The sequence below is a fragment of the Megalobrama amblycephala genome, linkage group LG22 (assembly GCF_018812025.1).
Source record: "Megalobrama amblycephala isolate DHTTF-2021 linkage group LG22, ASM1881202v1, whole genome shotgun sequence".
Classification (NCBI taxonomy): domain Eukaryota; kingdom Metazoa; phylum Chordata; class Actinopteri; order Cypriniformes; family Xenocyprididae; genus Megalobrama; species Megalobrama amblycephala.
In genome coordinates this window covers 20443636-20464617 of record NC_063065.1, presented here as the reverse complement: position 1 = coordinate 20464617, position 20982 = coordinate 20443636, and the positions used below count along the sequence as shown (strand labels likewise).

Genomic DNA, 20982 nt, shown 5'->3' with positions numbered 1-20982 from the left:
AATAAATGTGAATTGAATTGAATTGAATTGAATAGAATAGTATTATCTGCTAATACCATAACATTAAATCTGATTGGTTTGCATTGGTGATATCATATGTAAATTATATGCGGCCCGTGAGACTTGCACTTGGACCATTGTGCGGACCACTGGGAAAAAAGGTTGAGAACCACTGCATTAAAGGATCAAATTCTACACATTTTTTTTTTTTTTTTTTTTAAATATACACTTCCAAAGTTTGGGGTCAGTAAGATTTTTAAAAACAAATTAATACTTTTATTCAGCAAGGATACATTAAATTGATCAAAAGTGGCATTTATAATGTTACAAATTCTATTTCAAATAAATGCTGTTGAATTTTATATTCGTTAAAAAGATTTCAACTTTGATAATAATAAGAAATGTTTCTTGAGCACCAAATCAGCATATTAAGATGATTTCTGAAGGATCATGTGACACTGAATACTGGAGTGATGATGCTGAAAAATCCAACTTTGTCATCACAGGAAGAAATTACATTATAAAATATAATTAAATATTATTATAAATATTATTTTAAATTGTAATGATATTTCACAATATTGCTGTTTTTTTTTTTTTACAGTTTTTTTTGTTTGTTTGTTTGTTTTTTTGTTTTTTACACAAAGGTCCATAAAATCAATTTAATATTGATAACAGAATTTGAGCTTTATTCATTGATAGGGGTGTTGGAATTTATACAAGCACAAAGCCTTTAATTTGGCAATTCCTTTTGATGCTGCTAGTGGTACAGAAATTATACACCTCACCTTTACATCCTCCAAAATACATCCCATAATACATTCATACAATTCTAGTGAATTAAAACATCAATGTAATATTCCAGTTCCATCCACCTCTCTGGAATTTTTTCTGCTCTTAAATCTACCCACCTTTAATATGGTCTTAGGCCGCTTCTTGTAATGCACTTTGGGTTTCTCCACCACAGGAAGGACTGGCAGTTTCTTCAGTTCTTGTAAGATGGAGAGGGCCGCTCTTTTTTTGGAGAGTTTCTTACTATTCCCCTCACCCTCGGCTGAGAACTCCCCCACCGTCACACGTGTGAGGAAACTCTTCATGTGTGGGGGTCCGCTTTCCTTCAGCACCTGAGGGGCATGTAATGAACATGTTACACAAGAGAACACATATGCATGCGCAAGTGGGAACAGAAGTTATTCCAGTCATGCTCCCTTTCTCTCTGCCCCTTAGGCCATGTCTGCTGCACGCTCTCTTCCTTCTGCCCTTTCTCTTCCTTTTTCTCAGCAAATGGGAATACTGCTAATTAGACTCACTGCACTCGAGCTGTCCGCCTTAACACCCGAATCAATAACTTATATGGGGAGAGAGACCACTGGAACTTAAGAGACTGCACCTGGTTCTTAAACACACACACCAAGTATGAATATATGAATATGAATATATATTAATATGCATATGGGTGAATATAAATCAGAAGCACACACAAATTAATGCAGAAATTAATACATAACTTTTTATATATATATATATATATATATACACAGTACAGTCAAAAAGTTTGGAACCACTAAGATTTGTAATGTTTTTTAAAAGAAGTTTCGTCTGCTCACCAAGGCTACATTTATTTAATTAAAAATACAGTAAAAATCAGTAATATTGTGAAATATTATTACAATTTAAAATAACTGTGTACTATTTAAATATATTTGACAAAGTAATTTATTCCTGTGATGCAAAGCTGAATTTTCAGCATCGTTACTCCAGTCTTCATTGTCACATGATCCTTCAGAAATCATTCTAATATGCTGATTTGCTGCTCAATAAACATTTATGATTATTTTCAATGTTGAAAACAGTTGTGTACTTTTTTTTTTTCAGGATTCCTTGATGAATAGAAAGTTCAAAAGAACAGCATTTATCTGAAATACAAAGCTTCTGTAGCATTATACACTACCGTTCAAAAGTTTGGAATGTTCTGGAATAAATTACTTTGTGAAATATATTCAAATAGAAAACAGTTATTTTAAATTGTAATAATATTTCACAATATTACTGTTTTTTTACTGTATTTTTAATTAAATAAATGTAGCCTTGGTGAGCAGACGAAATTTCTTTTAAAAACATTAAAAATCTTAGTGGTTCCAAACTTTTGGACTGTACTGTATATATATATATATATATATATATATATATATATATATATATATATATATATATATATATATATAAAATAATCTGTGTTGTTAATGTTATATACTAAAATAAAACATAACTACAACAAACTATAATTAGAAATGTTGCCTTCAACTAACTAAAATAAAATAATTAGGACTACAATTACTAAACCTGAAATAAAAATAAATTAAAGCTAATTAAAAATATTACAAAACAAAAACTAATAAAAATAACAAAAGCAAGTAATAAAATTACTCAAATTTGAACTAAAATTAAAAACTGAAAACTGACTAATTTTAAAATTAACGCCAAATCAAAATAATAATATATAGTATAAATAATATAAAAAATATATATATATATATAATTATTTTAGTTATTGTTTTATGGCTGATCAGAGGTCATTTTATTCACAATCAATCAAACTGCATTTTTGTGTCATAATTTTGTGCTTACTGTTCAACCTCTACTATCCATTTCTCACAAATGCATGTCGTGAGAAACCAAAATTTAATGTAATGCACATGTAATCGTATTTACTTCCTGTGACATCATCAAGATGGTCAACAGAACAGGTGAGCTGCTCTGAGCTCTTTAAGAGCAACACTGGGGGGATTGAGTTTCACGCAGACGCACATACACAGCTGAGGGTGGGCCTCTATGTGCTCAGTCAGAACTGAAAGTTATCCGTCTCCAGAGACTCCCTCCTCACATCCTTTCTTCACACACATGACCATTCTGGCAATCATACAAACATGTGACACTCCAGTGAAATAGGCTCAGCTGAGAGGAGCCAGATCACCATACAAAACTAATGAAGATTATCACATCTGATTCAAAAACAGTGGCAAACTTCAATAAGCTTCATGGCTTATACAAATGAAGCATGGATGCCCTTGCCAATTCAAACTCTGTGCAATGCCTTAAAGGAATAGCTCATCCAAAAATGTGTTCATCCATGAAGATTGTCATTATTAATCACCATCATGTTGTTCCAACTTTGTACACTGTTATTTTTTCCATGCAAAACAAAAGGAGAAGTTGAATGTTCCTGCAGTTCTTGAAAGAGCCTGAAAATGGATGAAAAAATTATGGCTGTCAAATGATTAATCGTGATTAAAATTAATAAACTTTGTTTACACATAATATATATATGTGTACGGTGTATGTATTTATATATTCATAAATATACACACATATTATGTAAAAAAAAAATTATTTTGGATGCGATTATTCGCGATTAATCGTTTGAAGTACCACAAAAGTGGTCTATATGAATATATGTATGTGTACAGTGTATGTATTTATATATTCATAAATATTCACACATATTATGTAAACGAAATTTTATTTTGGATGCGATTATTCGCGATTAATCGGTTGAAGTACCACAAACGTGGTCTATTTGACTAAATGTCATATGTTTTAAGTTTTCCGAAGCCATATAATATATGAACAGACAAAATTTTAACTAGAAATTCAAAACAAATCAATCAAAATAATCAAAATGTAGGTCAATTAAAAAAAATTGTGTCAAAATAAATACAGGGTTTCCACAGGTTTCATCAAATCTAATTTAATGCTTTTTAATGCCAATTTTTAAAAAGTTTAATGCCATATATGTTGCTAAATGTCAATAGATGAAGTCATACGGCAGTTAGAATATTCATTATGTCATTAAGTTGCATTCGCATTCTGCCAAGTGTCAGCCCTTTACATTTGTTTGCTTCTCTGCCGCCACCTCTTTGTGCTCACATAATGTATTTTAATACAGCTAAATTCCCAATAAAATTGTTTCATCCATTTATTTTTCTGTTTTTGTTGTCAGACAATATCAGGGTTCCCACTCTTTTTCAGCAATCATTTTCCAGGACTTTTCCAGGACTTTTTTAATTTTACTATGGCAGGAATAAAAGACAAGGATCATGCCCTAAAGTAATATATTGCTCTCAAAGTCTTTAAAAGGCATACAGTTTATTGCCATGACTTAACTATAAAATCATTTTTTATTGAGCTCTCAATCATACATTATGTCTATGGAAGCTTGTTGATTGTTAATTGCGACTTTTTATCTCGCTATACTGACTTTTCTCGCAATTCCGAGTTTATATCACAATTATGCTATTTATAATTCTGACTTTATAACACAATTGCGAGTTTATAACATCACAAAATTTCGACTTTATAACAACTGCAGGTTTATCTCATGCAATTGGCTATATGACACAATTTTGAGTTTATATCTCACAATTCTGACTTTAAAACAAACAATTGCAAGTTTATATCAAGCAATTCTGAATTTAACATGCAATTGTAAGCATATATCTCGCAATTCTGACTTTATATCAAGCAGTTGTGAGTTTATATCACAATTATGTAAGCCTGTAATTGCAAGAATTTTTTTGAATTTTTAGATAATAAATTGCAATTACCTTTATTTTTTGTTATTCAGCGGCAGAAACAAGCATCCATAATTTACTGCCATGACTTAACTATAAAATCAGTTTTTAATATGAGCTCTTAATCATACATTATGACAAATTGTTCACGTTACCAGTGTCCATTTCATAGCAAAAAATATTGGAACTATTTTAATGTTTTGTTTAATATTTTTATTTTCAAATAGTAAGTCAAAGACAAAGTCGATGAACAACAACGACATCCACAACATGTAATAGAATGTGGCAGGCCTATTAGTCTGCATTTACGCATTTATTTTGACATTAGAATTTTCCGCCCTGTCCAATGCTGATTATCACCGTGTCAATCAATACAATTTTTATATATACAGATTTTATATACAAATATATATATACAAATTATTTATATACAGATTTCCCCTTTTTAATCACTGCAGCTGTCAATCACTTCAGCAGAAACTCAAAGTTCTGCACTGTTGTGATAACTCCTGTTATAATCAATGAAGCTAGCTACACTGCACAATGAATCTCTTATTGACCTTATATTGCATAAAAATGATTAGTTATCAAGTTACTGAATTAGGTAGCTGCTTACCAATTACTATTTATTGCATACATTTGAGCAGTTATAGCTAACTGCTGCAAGTGGCAACACAAAACTAAACATCATCATTGAAAATACTACTCTCACATCAAATCTCAGCATTCCTGAACATTGCACTTTCTGCAACTAACAGTAATTGTTTTTGGCCAGTGATAAACTCTGTGTTCTCAGCTGAAGAACTTTATAAAAAAAAAAATATTTTCAAGGGCAACAACAAGATTTTCCAGGACATTTTACATTTTCTCTAATTTTCCATGTGTTTTCCAGGACTGGAAAGTTTGTCATCAGTTTTTCAGGTTTTAAGATTTTCCAGGACGAGTGGGAACCCTGAATATGAAATGGTGTCTGAAATGCGGCCCATTAAGACTAAATACAGGGCACAATCCTACAATGCACCTTGCGAGCGTGAAGCTCGACTTCCATAGGAATTAATTTGAAAACCCTTGCTCTGCTCCGCCAGCCCCACGCCAGTGGACACCTACCATCATTCACTCACTGAACAGAACAGACGCAGAGAGCGGTGCGGCAGGGAAGTAAGATCTTGAGCTCGTGCTGCAGTACCGGGGGTCTCAGAAGATACATAAGGTTTCAACAAGTCGCTATATTTGTCACAATGCACATTCTTGGAAAAAAAACGCTAAGTTGGCAACACTGATGCAGCCTTCCGTCTCCAAGTCCAAGCCGGTATACCGCTATCAAAAACGGCATTACGGCAATTTTGCACCGGCCAGAGGCAATTACCAAACTGGTTCCGCGTGTGTATCACCAATGTACATATTTTGCGACAGCAAATCAGTTATTAATTATGAAGGTTATATTCAAAATAAACTGGTAGTACTATTTTTCTTCAAATCTATCTAAAAAATGCAATGCCTGTAGGAATAAAATTTTATGCTTTTTAATGCCATTTAAGGCCTTAATTTTCGCAAAATCTATTTAATGACTTTTAATGCCCCACGGATACCCTGTAAATAAAAATAAAATACACACACACACATAATATAATAGTTTTTTCCCCTGTACATTTCTGTATATATTCAAAATACAAATCTACAAAATTTAGAAACTATAAGTGAATAAAGAAAACTATAAATGTGGGCTGTGTTTACAGTACTTTTATGGTGCTTTTTGATCTCGACCGCCCCAGTTCCCATTCACTGTCACCTTTAGTGTTTCACAGAGGAAAGAAAATCATCTGTGTTTCAAACGACATGAGGATGAGTAAATGTTGAAAGAAATGTATTAGAAATGTAACTCTCTCTTTACAGCTCAAGACCGTTATTATGAATGATTGGAAGCGTAGACAAACATCATTAATCTTCATCTGTAAGCTTCTGATCCTCGACAATCTGGGCTTTCATCTGAAGATGGCCAGGAACTGAGGAACACAAGAGAGTACTGTGCATTTCCCGCACACTTGACAGAGGAGCATAACCCAATATTTACTAAACCTTGATGTGGAATGCATTTGATCATCACACTTAGATGTTACATAAGTATTGAGAATTCCTTTGGGTGAGCATCACTCTATAATGAAATGACGAATTTCTGCTATACTTCTCTCTTGGAAATATCATCATGTCGTTTTAAGCTCTCTTGTGAGTATGAGGTGTGGGGTGGAAGGAAAAGGGCTTAAAGCTGCGAGTTCGTCATTGAGGGAACTCCCACATGGTCTATTCCATGGGTTGAAAGTGGTGATTTATCTAGGATGGCACTAAGTTAGATCAAAACTGTACTCACAGTCTCTGATTATACAACTAACTCAATTCAGCTATGAAGTGGACAAGAAATTCCCAGAGAAAAAGAGACCAAGACTCCAATGAGATGTGAACTTCTCTGAGATTTTCCTTTGAGAAATTTCTCAAATAACTCAAATAACTTGAAAAAGGGAATTTTTAAATGTAGACTGCTGCTTGAGTCCCAAAATAAGGCATAAAGCTGTATATGTCATGTCAATGTAATAAACTACTTTTTTTGTCAAACAATGGAAGACATGGAAACAATTATTATTTTTCTGACTTCTGACTACAAATTTCACAGTTACTTTAAATTAATTGTGAAGCGACTTGGGCACAATCTTCGGGAGAAAAAATATGCAAGAACGTCACCTTAAAGGGACAGTTCATGCAAAAATGAAAATTATGTCATCATTTACTCATCCAAACCTGTATAACTTTCTTTCTTCTGTGGGGCACAAAAGATATTTTGATATATGACTCAGTGCTTTTTTGTTCATACAATGGAAGCCAATGTGGTCCAAAGTTTTGGACTTAATTGACTTTCATGATATGGACAAAAACAGTTGCAACATTCTTCAAAATATCTTCTTTCCGCAGAAAGAAAGTCATACAGGTCTGGAATGACATAAGGGTGAGTAAATGATGTCAATTTAAATTTTTGGATGAACTGTACTTTTATATCTTATTTTGCACTCGTTTAATAGATGGGTTTAAAGGATTAGTTAGTTAAAAATGAAAATTACCCCAAGATTTACTCATGCTCAAGCCATCCTAGGTATATGACCTTGTTCTTTCTGATGAACAATGTAGGAGTTATACTAATTAATATCCTGACTCGTCCAAGCTTTATAATGGCAGTGAACAGGGGCAACAAGTTTAAAGCTCAAGAAAGTGCATCCATCCATCATAATTGTACTCCACATGGCTTCGGGGGGTTATTAAAGGCCTTCTGAAGCGAAGCAATGTGTTTGTGTAAGAAAAATATCCATATTTAACAAGTTATAAAGTAAAATATCTAGCTTCCTCCTTCCGCACTCAACTTACGTAAAGTAGGATGTAGTGTAAGCGTTTTGAACTGTGAGAGGCACTACACTTTCTTCAATGAATACGGAATGCGGTCTGGCGGAAGCTAGATATTTTACTTTATAACTTGTTAAATATGGATATTTTTCTTACACAAATGCATCGCTTCACTTCAGAAGACCTTTATTAACACCCTGGAGCTGTGTGGAGTACGTTTATGATGGATGGATGCACTTTATTGAGCTTCAAACTCGTTGCCCCTGTTCACTGCGATTATAAAGCTTGGACGTGTTATTAAAGGGTTAGTTCACCCAAAAATGAAAATTATGTCATTAATGACTCACCCTCATGTTGTTCCACACCCGTAAGACCTCCATTCATCTTCAGAACACAGTTTAAGATATTTTAGATTTAGTCCAAGAGCTTTCTGTCCCTCCATTGAAAATGTATGTACGGTATACTGTCCATGTGCAGAAAGGTAATAAAAACATCATCAAAGTAGTCCATGTGACATCAGTGGGTTAGTTAGAAGTTTTTGAAGAAATATATAAAAATACATCAAAAATACATTTTGGTCCAAAAATACACAATGACGCAATTAGGACATCTGTGACATGCACACCTACGCACCATTTAAAAAAATATAGCAATACCAAAATACAAACAATGTAGAATAGCTTGAATACAGCGTGTGTCTCCCTCAGACTGTAAACGAAGCTCGGGCGCACCAGATAACACGTCATCAGCGTCACTGTCCGGAGCAGAAGGGGGCGGTAATGCACCAATAAGCTGGATGCCAACCGCCGTAAAACAGGAAAGAAGAAGAAGAAGAAGAAGAAGAAGAAGAAGAAGAAGAAGAAGAAGCAGCGTCACTGTGGAGTGAAAGGGGATATACAACAGACCCGGAAGAGAATACAATGCTGAATAAAGTCGTAGTTTTTGTTATTTTTGGACCAAAATGTATTTTAGATGCTTCAAAAACTTCTAACTAACCCACTGATGTCACATGGACTACTTTGATGATGTTTTTATTACCTTTCTTTACATGGACAGTATACCGTACATAAATTTTCAATGGAGGGACAGAAAGCTCTCAGACTAAATCTAAAATATCTTAAACTGTGTTCCGAAGATGAACGGAGGTCTTACGTGTTTGGAACGACATGAGGGTGAGTCATTAATGACAATTTTAATTTTTGGGTGAACTAACCCTTTAATATAACTCCGATTGTGTTCTTCAGAAAGAAGAAAGTTATATACACCTAGGATGGCTTGAGGGTGAGTAAATCTTGGGGTAATTTTCATTTTAAAGTGAACTATTCCTTTAACAAAAATTAGTTGTTACAACTACACTAACAAGAAGTCAAAACAGGCCTGGTAAATCTCAAGTTGGCCTCCTGACACAGTTTCCATGGCAGACAGCTATAAAACAGTAAAGGTAGGTGTGTGGCAGTTCCAGCCGGTGAATAAGCCTCATCGAGTGAACGAGTACTGTGAGGAGGTCTTGGCACTGGAGCCTGACTCCCTCTATGGCGGCAGACGAGGTTGTGTTGTCTACAACAGATGATATGGCATCCTCAGGCAGCGATGGGGTTTCAGCAAGTGTTTGATTCTTGTGTCTGATGGTGGCCAGTTCCTCTGTCTGCGCTCCAGTCTCGCATGGCTGGCAACGGAGATCAAGTTGTAGGAAGGAATCGCTGTAACATGAGGTTCATCATTCTTCATCCCCTCCATGGATGCGAGGGGAGATATGGTATTAGTGAGACAGCCATGTCCTCAGCCTGGTGAAAAGGCAGGATACCAGGCCAGGGTGGGACAATGGCAAGGACTGATATAATGAAGAAAAGCTCTTTTGTATGGATTGTTGATGTGTATTCCCTGAGGGAAGGTACTTATGTACTCGATGGGTGGTTCTTGGCATGGGTTTCCACTCTTGTACCTCTTGTAAGGCGTCATCCATGACAGAAACTGTGATTAATGCATTTGCCCTTTGAAGTTGGCATCTGTTTGATATCGTTTGACACCAACAAGAAGGTGAAGGTGTGTAGATTACCGAGTGGTCCTTGACTTCATAAGGGGACAGATGAGACACTGTTCTGGTTGACCTAAGCTCATTCCAAACCTGTAAGACCTTCTTTCTTCTGTTTCTGTTAGGGCTGCACAATTACTCAAATTAAAACCAAAATCACGATAGGACTTAGAGCGATTATCAAATCTCATTGATTTATCAAATCTAATGTTGCTGTTAGAGCATAAACAACATCTGCAAAGTTATGACACTCAATGTTCAATGCAAAGGATATTTTTAGTTTTTAGTTTTTAAAGGATTCGCTGTTTAAGGACTACAACAAAGGGCTGGTAGGGACCACAACAAGCTTCTTTCCGGGTTAGTGACATCACTAACCCTAAAATTTACATAAACCCTGCCGCCGAGAACACACACCAAAGGGGGCGAGGCCATGTTGGGCTGCTTTAGAGAAGAGGAAGAGCTGTTGTAGAGTGTTGTTGCCATGCCGGACTGCTTCACAAACGATGGTCAGTTTAATGCTAGATTTGCACAAAAGATTAACATGACGGCACATGCTAGTCGATGAGTTGAATCAACTCCACAGCTACTACAAGAATTTATCCACTAACCGTTCAGAAACATCCAGTTGCATTCTAAAAGTTGTAACTTCTTCCTGAGTCTCTCCATCAGTGTCCGACTCCGGTTTGAACAATGTAAGGCTGAACACCGTTACTGACAATCCTCATTTTGGTTGCGTGAGATTCTCCAGCTTTGTTGCTGAGTATCTAAAGCATCTAAAGCGTTAAAGCTCCACCCTCTTTTGGAAAGCGGCCGGGAGCAGCAGCTCATTTGCATTTAAAGGGACACACACAAATGGCATGTTTTTGCTCACACCCAAATAGTGGCAAATTTGACAAGCTATAATAAATGATCTGTTGGGTATTTTGAGCTGAAACTTCACAGACACTTTCTGGGGACACCAGAGACTGATATTACATCTTGTAAAAGAGGCATTGCAGGTCCCCTTTAAAAGCTTTCATGTGTCCCACATCTTTGAACAACAAATGATTTTCTTCATGGTTTCTTTCTCGCATAGTAACACTGTAATATTCCACGTTTGCATGCTAATTGAATCGGGAACAAAAACGTTTCCATTCCTACAAATAGCTGGGGAGAAATTTCCTGAAAAGATCTAACAAGGTTGAAACCAGTCCAGGCTCTCACAGATGACTTACAGTCCAAACTTTAAAGAAAGAAAAAAAAGAAAAAACTACAGTGTGTCCCCAGATGAAACAAATTGCATGCAAGAACAAGGGATTCTTGGAGAACGTACGTCAGGAAGATTCTAGTTGACCAAAGCCAAGCAGATGATTGGAGATTATGAAGTTGGAGTCAGCCGTGGAAAATCATTTAAGATAAACAAGGATGCAGTAGTAGTGAGGATATAGAGCTCCTCAGATTTCCTCTAGTGTTGAATGTGGAGGTTTGTGTTGATTTAAAGTGTCATTGATGCAGCTCTTTAATGAAATGTTGATTTTGAATGTTGTCCAAATTGACCTCCTTCCCAAAATAAATGCTTTTAAGTGTTAAAGCAATTACAATTACCGGATTTAACTGATGCTGACAGAGCTTGACCAAGAATAGGTGTTTAATATAATCACTTTCCCACTTTATCCTCTTTACTTGAAGCTAGTAATTTTCAATTTATTGAATGAACGGATATATAAGTATATTCTGATGGATGAATTTGATTAAATTGGAACGAATACTTGAAGGGCAGGGAAAAAACATTACAGTGAAAGAGAGTCAGTCACTCTGTTCCAAAACCCATTGAGACAACTATCTAGAGAGTATTTTACATTTACATTTACATTTTAGGCATGCTCCCAACACAAAACCTGCTTCAAAAGTTTCAAGAGAGCTTCTTTTAGATGTCTAAGACAGCATTGCATACATCATACACTGAAAAGGCAATCCCAGAATGCACTATTATGAGTGCAGTGGGGAAAAATTGAATCCAAGATGGTGGATAATTTTTTATTTGGTATTAAAAAGCATAGATAAAAATGTCTATTTATAAGAGTACTGTTAGCCAATATTTGGGTGTGCAGTGTAATTTTATGCTTGTAATGCTGCGTTCACACCAGACGCGACTTGCGCGAATAAATCGCGCTATTCGCGCGTAGTTGGACGCTTGAACATTTTGAGTTTACTCGCTTCATTCGCGCGTGAAAATCCTTTCACAACAGACGCGAATTCGTGTCATGAGAGGGGCTCTCCCGCTCCTTTATGTGTTCCAGACTCTCCCACTGCTTTCTGCACACTTCCTCTGAATAAACACAACTTGTCAGTGGGGAAATAATTGTAAATTACAGCGAATAAGCTCAATTGGTCGTCTTTAGTTGGCTTGTAGTCTTAATATGTATATGTATGTGTCCTCCATTGTTGTTTCGAATTTCTGCCTCAGCTCGCTACGTCACGTCACTACTAGAGCAAGCTCCTGATTGGTTAACGCGGCGCGGAAATTCGTTCCGATTTTTTAACTTGCGCGAATCACGCGTTAAGCGCGTCAAACGCCCGAATCGCTCAATTTGCGCCGCGTCATTCACGCCGCTTCATTCGCGTGAATCGTGCCACAGGATGTCAATTCGCGTCTTTGCATTGACTTAACATGTAAATCACTCGTGCTTACCGCTTCATTCGCATCCGGTGTGAACGCACCATAAGAGTATAGCAGTTAGCTTAGCAACATGCTAACGTCAAAATCTATTAGAAGTCACTGTGTGCTTAAATGTCAGGAATTCTATATATGTACAAAGAGTAAGAAAATGGTTAATGGGCTGGAAAGGGTCACTAGAGCTGGAAATAACTGTGCTATAAAAATCACTGTTGAGATTTCCTGAAGAGTGTTATATTTCTTTATATTCTTAATTAAATTGGCTTCATTTACCTCAAAGTTAACAGGCAGGTTCCTCTTAAGGGCGATCTCGTAGACCAGGCTGATCTCGGATTTGCTTGCATCGCTGTTCTCCTCCGTTTCTTTCTTCTCCTCTGAACACTGAAAGGGTTAAACACAAAACAGACAAACTATAAAAATGCAATTACATTTTTTCCAGTATATCGACTTTAATTTTAACGTAAGAGAAGTTGCGGCCATTTCTAACTTGAATTTGCAAAGCACGTAAGCCTTGCAAAAGGCTCTTACGTTAAAATCATCCATTTCCAGTTATTTTAGCAGTACAAAAACAGTTTACTATGCTGCTTAATATTGCAAACTGGTATTTATCATAATTTTAAAAAATGTATTAAAAAATGTACTATCGTAATGTATTATTATCGATAACTTATTATTGTAATCATTTACGCATTGGTTTGAAGCGCAAATAGTTTTATAGTTTACAGCATATCTGTTTATTATTCTTCTAGTTATTTACCTATAGCGACTAAATAATTGAAAGTCTCGCAGTCACAGATAATGGTATATTACTTTGATTTGACAGAAAAACATGTTAGATCAACACAATTCCCCCTACTGTTGTACTAACAGAGTTGTCTGAACTATTTTTATTCAACAATGCTGCAGATGTGCTATGCATTGCAGCACAAATAAATAAGGGATTTAGGTTTACTGTTTTTCTGTTTGCTGGTTTTATTTAATCAAGTTTGTTTGAAAATCTTTTTTTTACTTAATGTTTGATTAAATAATATGCAAAAATTTATTTTTTTATTTTTTTTTACATCCAGTATTCGAATGCTGGAGACCAGAAACTCAAGTTCATGTGAAAAATTGCATTTTGCTGCATTCCATAGTTAAAGTTTGGTGAACTCTGATCTGTTCATATCACATGAAGATGTGTGACTAATAGAAGATGGCATGACATCTTGGCTAAATTATAAGAACACAAATTTGTTGAATTTATGTTTTTTAAAAAGTAGAGCATGACATTATATGGTGACCAACATTTTACATGCTCAAAGTGAACGCTAGTGTGACCGCCACTTAAGTGGGACATTTAGCATTAGTGAATAAAAATGTCTGTCAGTGTTACAACATTTAATAATTATTATTAATTTTTGAGAACTCACAAATCTCAGTGCATAACATCACCTTGATTTGATTACATTTTTCTCAACAATCCCTTTATTACGGTACAGAGATTTCTGTCACTGACCTCAATTCAGCCTCAAACCTACACTGCATGTTCTAACAGAATGAAGACCTGCCATGAAGATCTTAAGAACAGGCTGTATGATCTCAGACTTGATGGTGAGATTGCTTCAACGCATGACTGCAGTTTCTCATGTAACTCTGCTGAAAATAGATGCTTCTGGTTTTGTTGAACAATTCTGATTCTGGAAAAAGTGGCTTGGTTTTGTGAGAAGAAAAAGCTTTCAAACCAATCCAAGAGCAGTTCCCTTACTTCCGATTTGTATCTTATCAACTATAAAAGGAGCTGCAATAGTACGCTCACACAAGTTCCAAAGGGTGACTTTTAATATGATCCCTGCAGTATATTATCTTGGTCACTTCCATTACAGAACTGACATTTCTTTTCAGAATGAAGAGTGTGTTCTCATGCAATACATGAACAGGAGTGTGTGATCTAAGAGCACTCGATCAAGTTGTGCTTTTTCGTAGACATTTAATACTGCGTTCTCAGTGTCGTCCTTATAGCGATCACACGGCATGATGTCATTGTTCGTTTCCTTCAAACGCCTATTAATGATGTCTGGGATGGAGAGCCATCGGGTGGTCTGGAGAGTGTGAGATTTTGTATGACAGACTGTGAAGGTTTGTTTGTGTGCCCTTTTTCAACTGATCTGACAGATCACAAGCTAAATTTGATGTCACAAGTGTGATAATGTTATAGTGGACTCAAAGTCATGGTACTTTTTACAAGTTTTGGAGTTACATCTTTTGTGTTTGATAAATACAGAACATTAAGTAAAAGATTTGCACAAGTAGTTCGAGTAAAAAAAAACAACAACCTTTGTCACGATTTATGCATAGCGGCCAGGCTAACACCAATAAAAATGTATGCATGTGTAATATATACACCGATCAGGCATAACATTATGACCACTGACAGGTGAAGTGAATAACACTGATTATCTCGTTCATCACGGCACCTGTTAGTGGGTGGGATATATTAAGCAGCAAGTGAACATTTTGTCCTCAAAGTTGATGTGTTAGAAGCAGGAAAAATTAGCAAGTTTAAGAATTTGAGTAAGTTTGACAAGGGCCAAATTGTGATGGCTAGACGACTGGGTCAGAGCATCTCCGAAACTGCAGCTCTTGTGGAGTGTTCCCGGTCTGCAGTGGTCAGTATCTATCAAAAGTGGTCCAAGGAAGCAACAGTGGTGAACCGGCGACAGGGTCATGGGCGGCCAAGGCTCATTGATGCCAGTGGGGAGCGAAGGCTGGCCCGTGTGGTCCGATTCAAGAGATGAGCTACTGTAGCTCAAATTGTTCAAGAAGTTATTGCTGGTTCTGATAGAAGTGTCAGAATACATAGTGAATCGCAGTTTGTTGTGTATGGGGCTGCATAGCCGCAGACCAGTCAGAGTGTCCATGCTGACCGCTGTCCACCACCGAATACGCCAACACTCGGCATGTGAGCATCAGAACTGGACCATGGAGCAATGGAAGAAGGTGGCCTGGTCTGATGAATCACGTTTTCTTTTAGATCACATGGATGGCCGGATGTGTGCTTACCTGGGGAACACATGGCACCAGTATGCACTATGGGAAGAAAGCAAGCAGGCGGAGGAAGTGTGATGCTTTGGGCAATGTTCTTCTGGGAAACCTTGGGTCCTGCCATACATGTGGATGTTACTTTGACACGTACCACCTTCCTAAGCATTGGGGCAGACCATGTACACCCTTCCATGGAACCTGTATTGTCTGGTGGGTGTGGCCTCTTTCAGCAGGATAATGCGCCCTGCCACAACGCAAAAATGGTTCAGGAATGGTTTGAGGAGCACAAGGAGTTTGAGGTGTTGACTTGGCCTCCAAATTCTCCAGATCTCAATCCAATCGAGCATCTGTGGGATGTGCTGAACAAAAAAAGTCCAATCCATGGAGGCCCCACCTCGCAACTTACAGGACTCAAAGGATCTGCTGCTAACATCTTGGTGCCTGATACCACAGCACACCTTCAGGGGTCTAGTGGAGTCCATGTCTTGATGGGTCAGGGCTGTTTTGGCAGCAAAAGGAAAATAGAATAGAGAATAAATAGAGTTAAACAGTTGAGTTTTACCGTTTTCAAATCCATTCAGCCGATCTCCGGGTCTGGCGGTACCACTTTTAGCATAGCTTAGCATAGTTAATTGAATCTGTGCAGAAGGCGCAATGATATTATGCAGCGTCTCTCACAAATTTCTCCATGGTTGCAAGGCACGCTCCCTGTGCAAGCAGGGGGTCACAGGTGGTGCGTAATATCATTGCACCTGCTGCACCCATGGTACGGCAGCAAAGTTCCTTGATTATTACGCCAGAATGAGAGTATAGTTCCTTGCCATATCGGCCTACAAAATCGCACCTTTTCATTTTCCGTCAGTCTTAGTACACGATGTAACTACAGAAGAGTCAAGTTTTAAATAGGAAAAATATTGAAACTCTTTGGTCATTTTTGAGCGAGATGCTAACGGTCTAATCAGATTCAATGAACTATGCTAAGCTATGCTAAAAGTGGTACCGCCAGACCCGGAGATCGGCTGAATGGATTTAAAAACTAAAACTACACTGTTTAACTCTAGGGGAGTTGGAAAATGAGCCTATTTTCAAAAAAAGTGGAGTGTTCCTTTAAATTAGGACCATAGATGTAGAAATATTTAAAATATTACTTATTGAGAACCTCTCACAGCTATATAGTCCTTACAAATTTGGGCGATGAAGCTATATTACTATAAAAAGTTGCATAGTGTCAAGCAAACACCACAAGTAAAAGCAAAAATAAATCTTTTACACTGTTATTATTATCAATTTATAATATATAATATTCAGGATCATAGATGCAGAAAAAAAAAAAAAAAAAAAACTTTTTAAAGAACCTCTCACAACTATATGGTCCGATGGAGCTTTTTAATGAATAGACTAGAAAATAACAACAAGATTTACTGATATTTGTGATTTAACACACAGATTTGTTTATTTTGGCTGTACACATCATACCAATAAAGCTAAGCCGCAGTTTTTTTTTTTGGTTTTGTTTTGTTTTTTTAAATCTAAAATAACAAACCATTAGCGTTTGATATAAAACAAATGTCTTCCAAACATCATTTAAGGCTCTTCGGCTAAATAGGGCAAATTGAAAATCAACATCTCTGATGGATTAATCATCTGCTTCTCTTTGAAAAGCCCTCAAATCCACATTTCTGTCAGCATGTCTTCATCTGAGAGATTTCCTGCTTACAGTGTGCGGTCACTGAGCATCGCTCCCATGATAACCATTGGACGGAACCCTGTACTCAGACTTGAACGGTACTAAGGAGCTTCCTGATGTCTGTTTACTAACCATTCAGAGCTGTGCTGATTGTACATACTGTGTTGTTGTTTATTCCCTCGACAACTCTGGCATGCGCTCATTTGCCTGTTAGCACATGGTAAACAATTGGCTTTGTGAGTTCATGAGCGTGTTGAGAGGAAGGAAAACATGGTGTACTCAACAATAAAAAAATCAGCTGAGCCACAAACACTGACTCTCATGCACTAATAATAGCATAAGTGTCATTTAAGGGTGCATTTACACAACAAAAAAAAAATGTTACTTTTTGAGAACCGCATTCAGCTATATGTTCCATATAAGAGTCTGATGATAAAACTATATTTCACTGATTCACCAATAACTGTGTAAGTGTCCTTAATTATGAGCAGAAAAGTTGACAACGTGCGTACGAACATATATTTGCTTTTATTGTTATTCTAATGTCAATAAATCTGGATTATTCTAAATGATGTACACACATTTAGTGATTTAAAGGGGTGGTTGATTATGATTTCACTTTGTTAACTTTAGTGTAATGTTGCTGTTTGAACAAACAACATCTGCAAATTCACAATGCTTAAAGTTCAATGCAAAGGGAGATATTTTCGCTGTATAAGAACAACAATCGGCTGGCAGGGACTACAACAAGCTTCTTCCCGGGTTAGTGACATCACAACCACTAAAATTTACAAAAACCCTGACCCCGGGAACACACAACAAAGGGGGCAAGACCACATTGGGCTGCTTTAGAGAAGAAGGAGAGTCATTTTACGCCGGACTGCTTCACAAATGAGGGTCAATTCAGCGCTGGATTTGCACAAAAGATTAACATGACAGCAAATGCTAGTCGACGAACTGAATCAACTCCACAGCAACTACATAAATTTATCCACTAACCATTCAAAAATGTCCAGTTGCATTCTAAAAGTCGTAACTTCTTCCCGAGTCTCTCCACCAGTGTCCGACTCCGGTTTGAACAACACACACAAAAAAATTAACTTTCACTGTCGTTAGATTCACTCAAACTATCCTTGTTCACATTACTTAAAAAAAACTCATGTAACTACATGAACATAATTTAACTGCGTTGTTTCTACTAAAAATGAGTATTGTCAGCTTTACTTAAGTGTTTGTTCGGTCAACTTAACATTGCTGAAACGCACAAATTAATGTTGACATCCGTAGAGATCCGTAGTTCTCAGCATGCTTTGCAAGGGACTGCATTTTGGAGAGTAAATTAAGGGATTAAAGTGTTATTAAATGTGTTTTTCAGTAAAGGGAAAGATGTTGTTTGTTTATGTCAGTGTTTAATGTTCAGTTATGCTGGACATTTAGACATTTAGTTTCTGTAATGTTTTTAAATTTTGTGGTTAGCATTATGCAGAAGAGTGTCGCCTGTGTTTGTTCAATGAGATCATTTAAAAAGGTAAATTAATTCAATAAATGTGTTCACCTTACGTAATAAATATAACATTATTAAGTAAACTGCACATATAAATATTATGTAACAGTGACATTCAAATGATTTGTATTTACTCAAAGAAATTTTGTCAGCTTTACTTGAAATTCTTTTGTTCGTACAACTAAATTGTTATGTGTACAGATTACTCAATATAGTTGTATAGAACCACTTGACACTTCTTTTTTTAAATAAATCCAACAATTCATTTTTTTGAGTGAATGTAAGGCTGAAAACCGTTATTGATAATCGTCAATTTGGTTGCGTGAGATTCTCCAGCTTTGTTGTTGTTGAGCAACAGAAGTGCAAACTGTTAAAGCTCGCCCTCTTTTGGAAAGTGGGTCAAGAGCAGCAGCTCATTTGCATTTAAAGGGACACAAACAAAAATGCAGTGTTTTTGCTCACATCCACATAGGGGCAAAGTTGACAAACTATAATAAATGATCTGTGGGGTATTTTGAGCTGACTTATATTACATCTTGTAAAAGGGGCATTATAGGTCCCCTTTAAAAATGTAAAGATATTAAAGATGTGCACACAAATACGTGTGAATGAAACCCATTGTGTGTGTGTGTTTGTTTGTGTAAGCATGATACTCATCCTCGAGGTTTGAGATCTGGTACAGGATTGAGGAGACATGCAGACAAACACAGTTTTGCCCTGAGGTGTGCACAGGTATGGTGTGTATCAATTTGTAAAGCAATACACTGAAAAGGTGTCTGACAAAGCCCTCATTATGGAGACAGAAGGGGGACAAGACCAAACAAGAGAGGCGCCACTACGGTTTAAATAACCTTGGTCGATGCCAGGCATTTGGGGCACAATGTAATATGATTTCCGGTGGGAGAAATTAGTATTTTGAAGAATAGCCTAAAGCTAAACTAAAGCTCAGAGGAGATGTTGTGAACATTGACAGATGATGAGGAAACAGGACAGTCGTGTCGTCTTAAATATCATCAGTCTGAATATCACTTTTACCTGACAAGAGGTTATGAATATGCAGAGCATGATAGGCTTTCAACTGCAGACTGGAAAACAGGAAACTGGAAACCACATAAAATGGTTTTTAAAGACCATTATTTAAAATGCATCAAATTTTAAAAAATATTTTTCAAATATACATTTTAATTTAAAAATGTTAATTAAAAAATATGTTTGATACTCTGTTACGCTCACCAAGGCTGCATGTTTTAACAAAAAAAACATAGTAAAAACAATACTGTGAAATATTATTACAATTACTTCTATTTTAATATATTTTAAAATGTATTTTTTTTCCTGCATTGGCAATAATAATAAATCTAATATGCTTATTTGGTGCTCATAGTTGTGCTGCTTAATATTTTTGAGCAAAACGTGATACATTTTATTTCAGGATTCTGATGAATAGAAAGTTCAAAAGAATTACATTTATTTGAATTAGAAATCTTTAACATTAAAAATGTCTTCACAATTGAATGCAAATAATTTATTTCTTAAAAAATAAATTAATCTGTAAAAACTGTTGAAAGGTAGTGTACGTAAGATTTTTTCTTAAGATGCTATGTGAAATCTAAAAGAGCTTTGATTGCATGGATGTGTCGTGTGTGTTCTGTTTGGTGGGACAGTTGTGAAGGTTACCTGAGGTGGTCTTTCTGGAATGGGTTCGTTCTTCAGGGCCTGAAGGGCTTTCATTGCCGCATTGTGTCGGGCAGCTTGGCGAGTCCGCCCCTCTCCGATAAACTCGTTGTTCCCCACTGTCAGCTGCACATAAAATACCTTAGGCACTGGGTAATGGTACCTAGGTTTGGGAGAGAGCCAAGAGACAGAAGGAAAGGTTGAGTGAAAGAGAAAAAGGCAGGTAAAAGGGGAAAAAAAGCCCTTTGATTTATAAGAGGATTATCTTATCGAAACTTGGCAGTTTTATTACTGTGCAAGCAGTAGAATGGAAACGACAGAATGCAACCAGGAATTACCAGGAACCGAATTACACGTGCTGGTTGCTAATTTGGAGGAATGACTGGAAAAACATGACTTGTGATGGATAGGAAGAAGCTAAATAAATATAAGGATTTCTTTCCTGGCCATGCT

The 20982-nt window shown here is 36.4% G+C and overlaps 1 protein-coding gene across 2 annotated transcripts in view; it reads right to left on the bottom strand.

The window, feature by feature from the left end:
* Positions 1 to 20982, bottom strand: part of stau2 (staufen double-stranded RNA binding protein 2) — a 181068-nt gene that overhangs the window by 107269 nt on the left and 52817 nt on the right. For both annotated transcript variants that reach the window (XM_048175528.1, XM_048175529.1), the window contains exons 6-8: positions 20533 to 20692; positions 12917 to 13024; positions 912 to 1124 (exon numbers count right to left, since the gene is read on the bottom strand). In XM_048175528.1, the coding sequence (XP_048031485.1) occupies positions 912 to 1124; positions 12917 to 13024; positions 20533 to 20692 (481 nt within the window). The remainder of the gene's footprint in view (positions 1 to 911; positions 1125 to 12916; positions 13025 to 20532; positions 20693 to 20982) is intronic.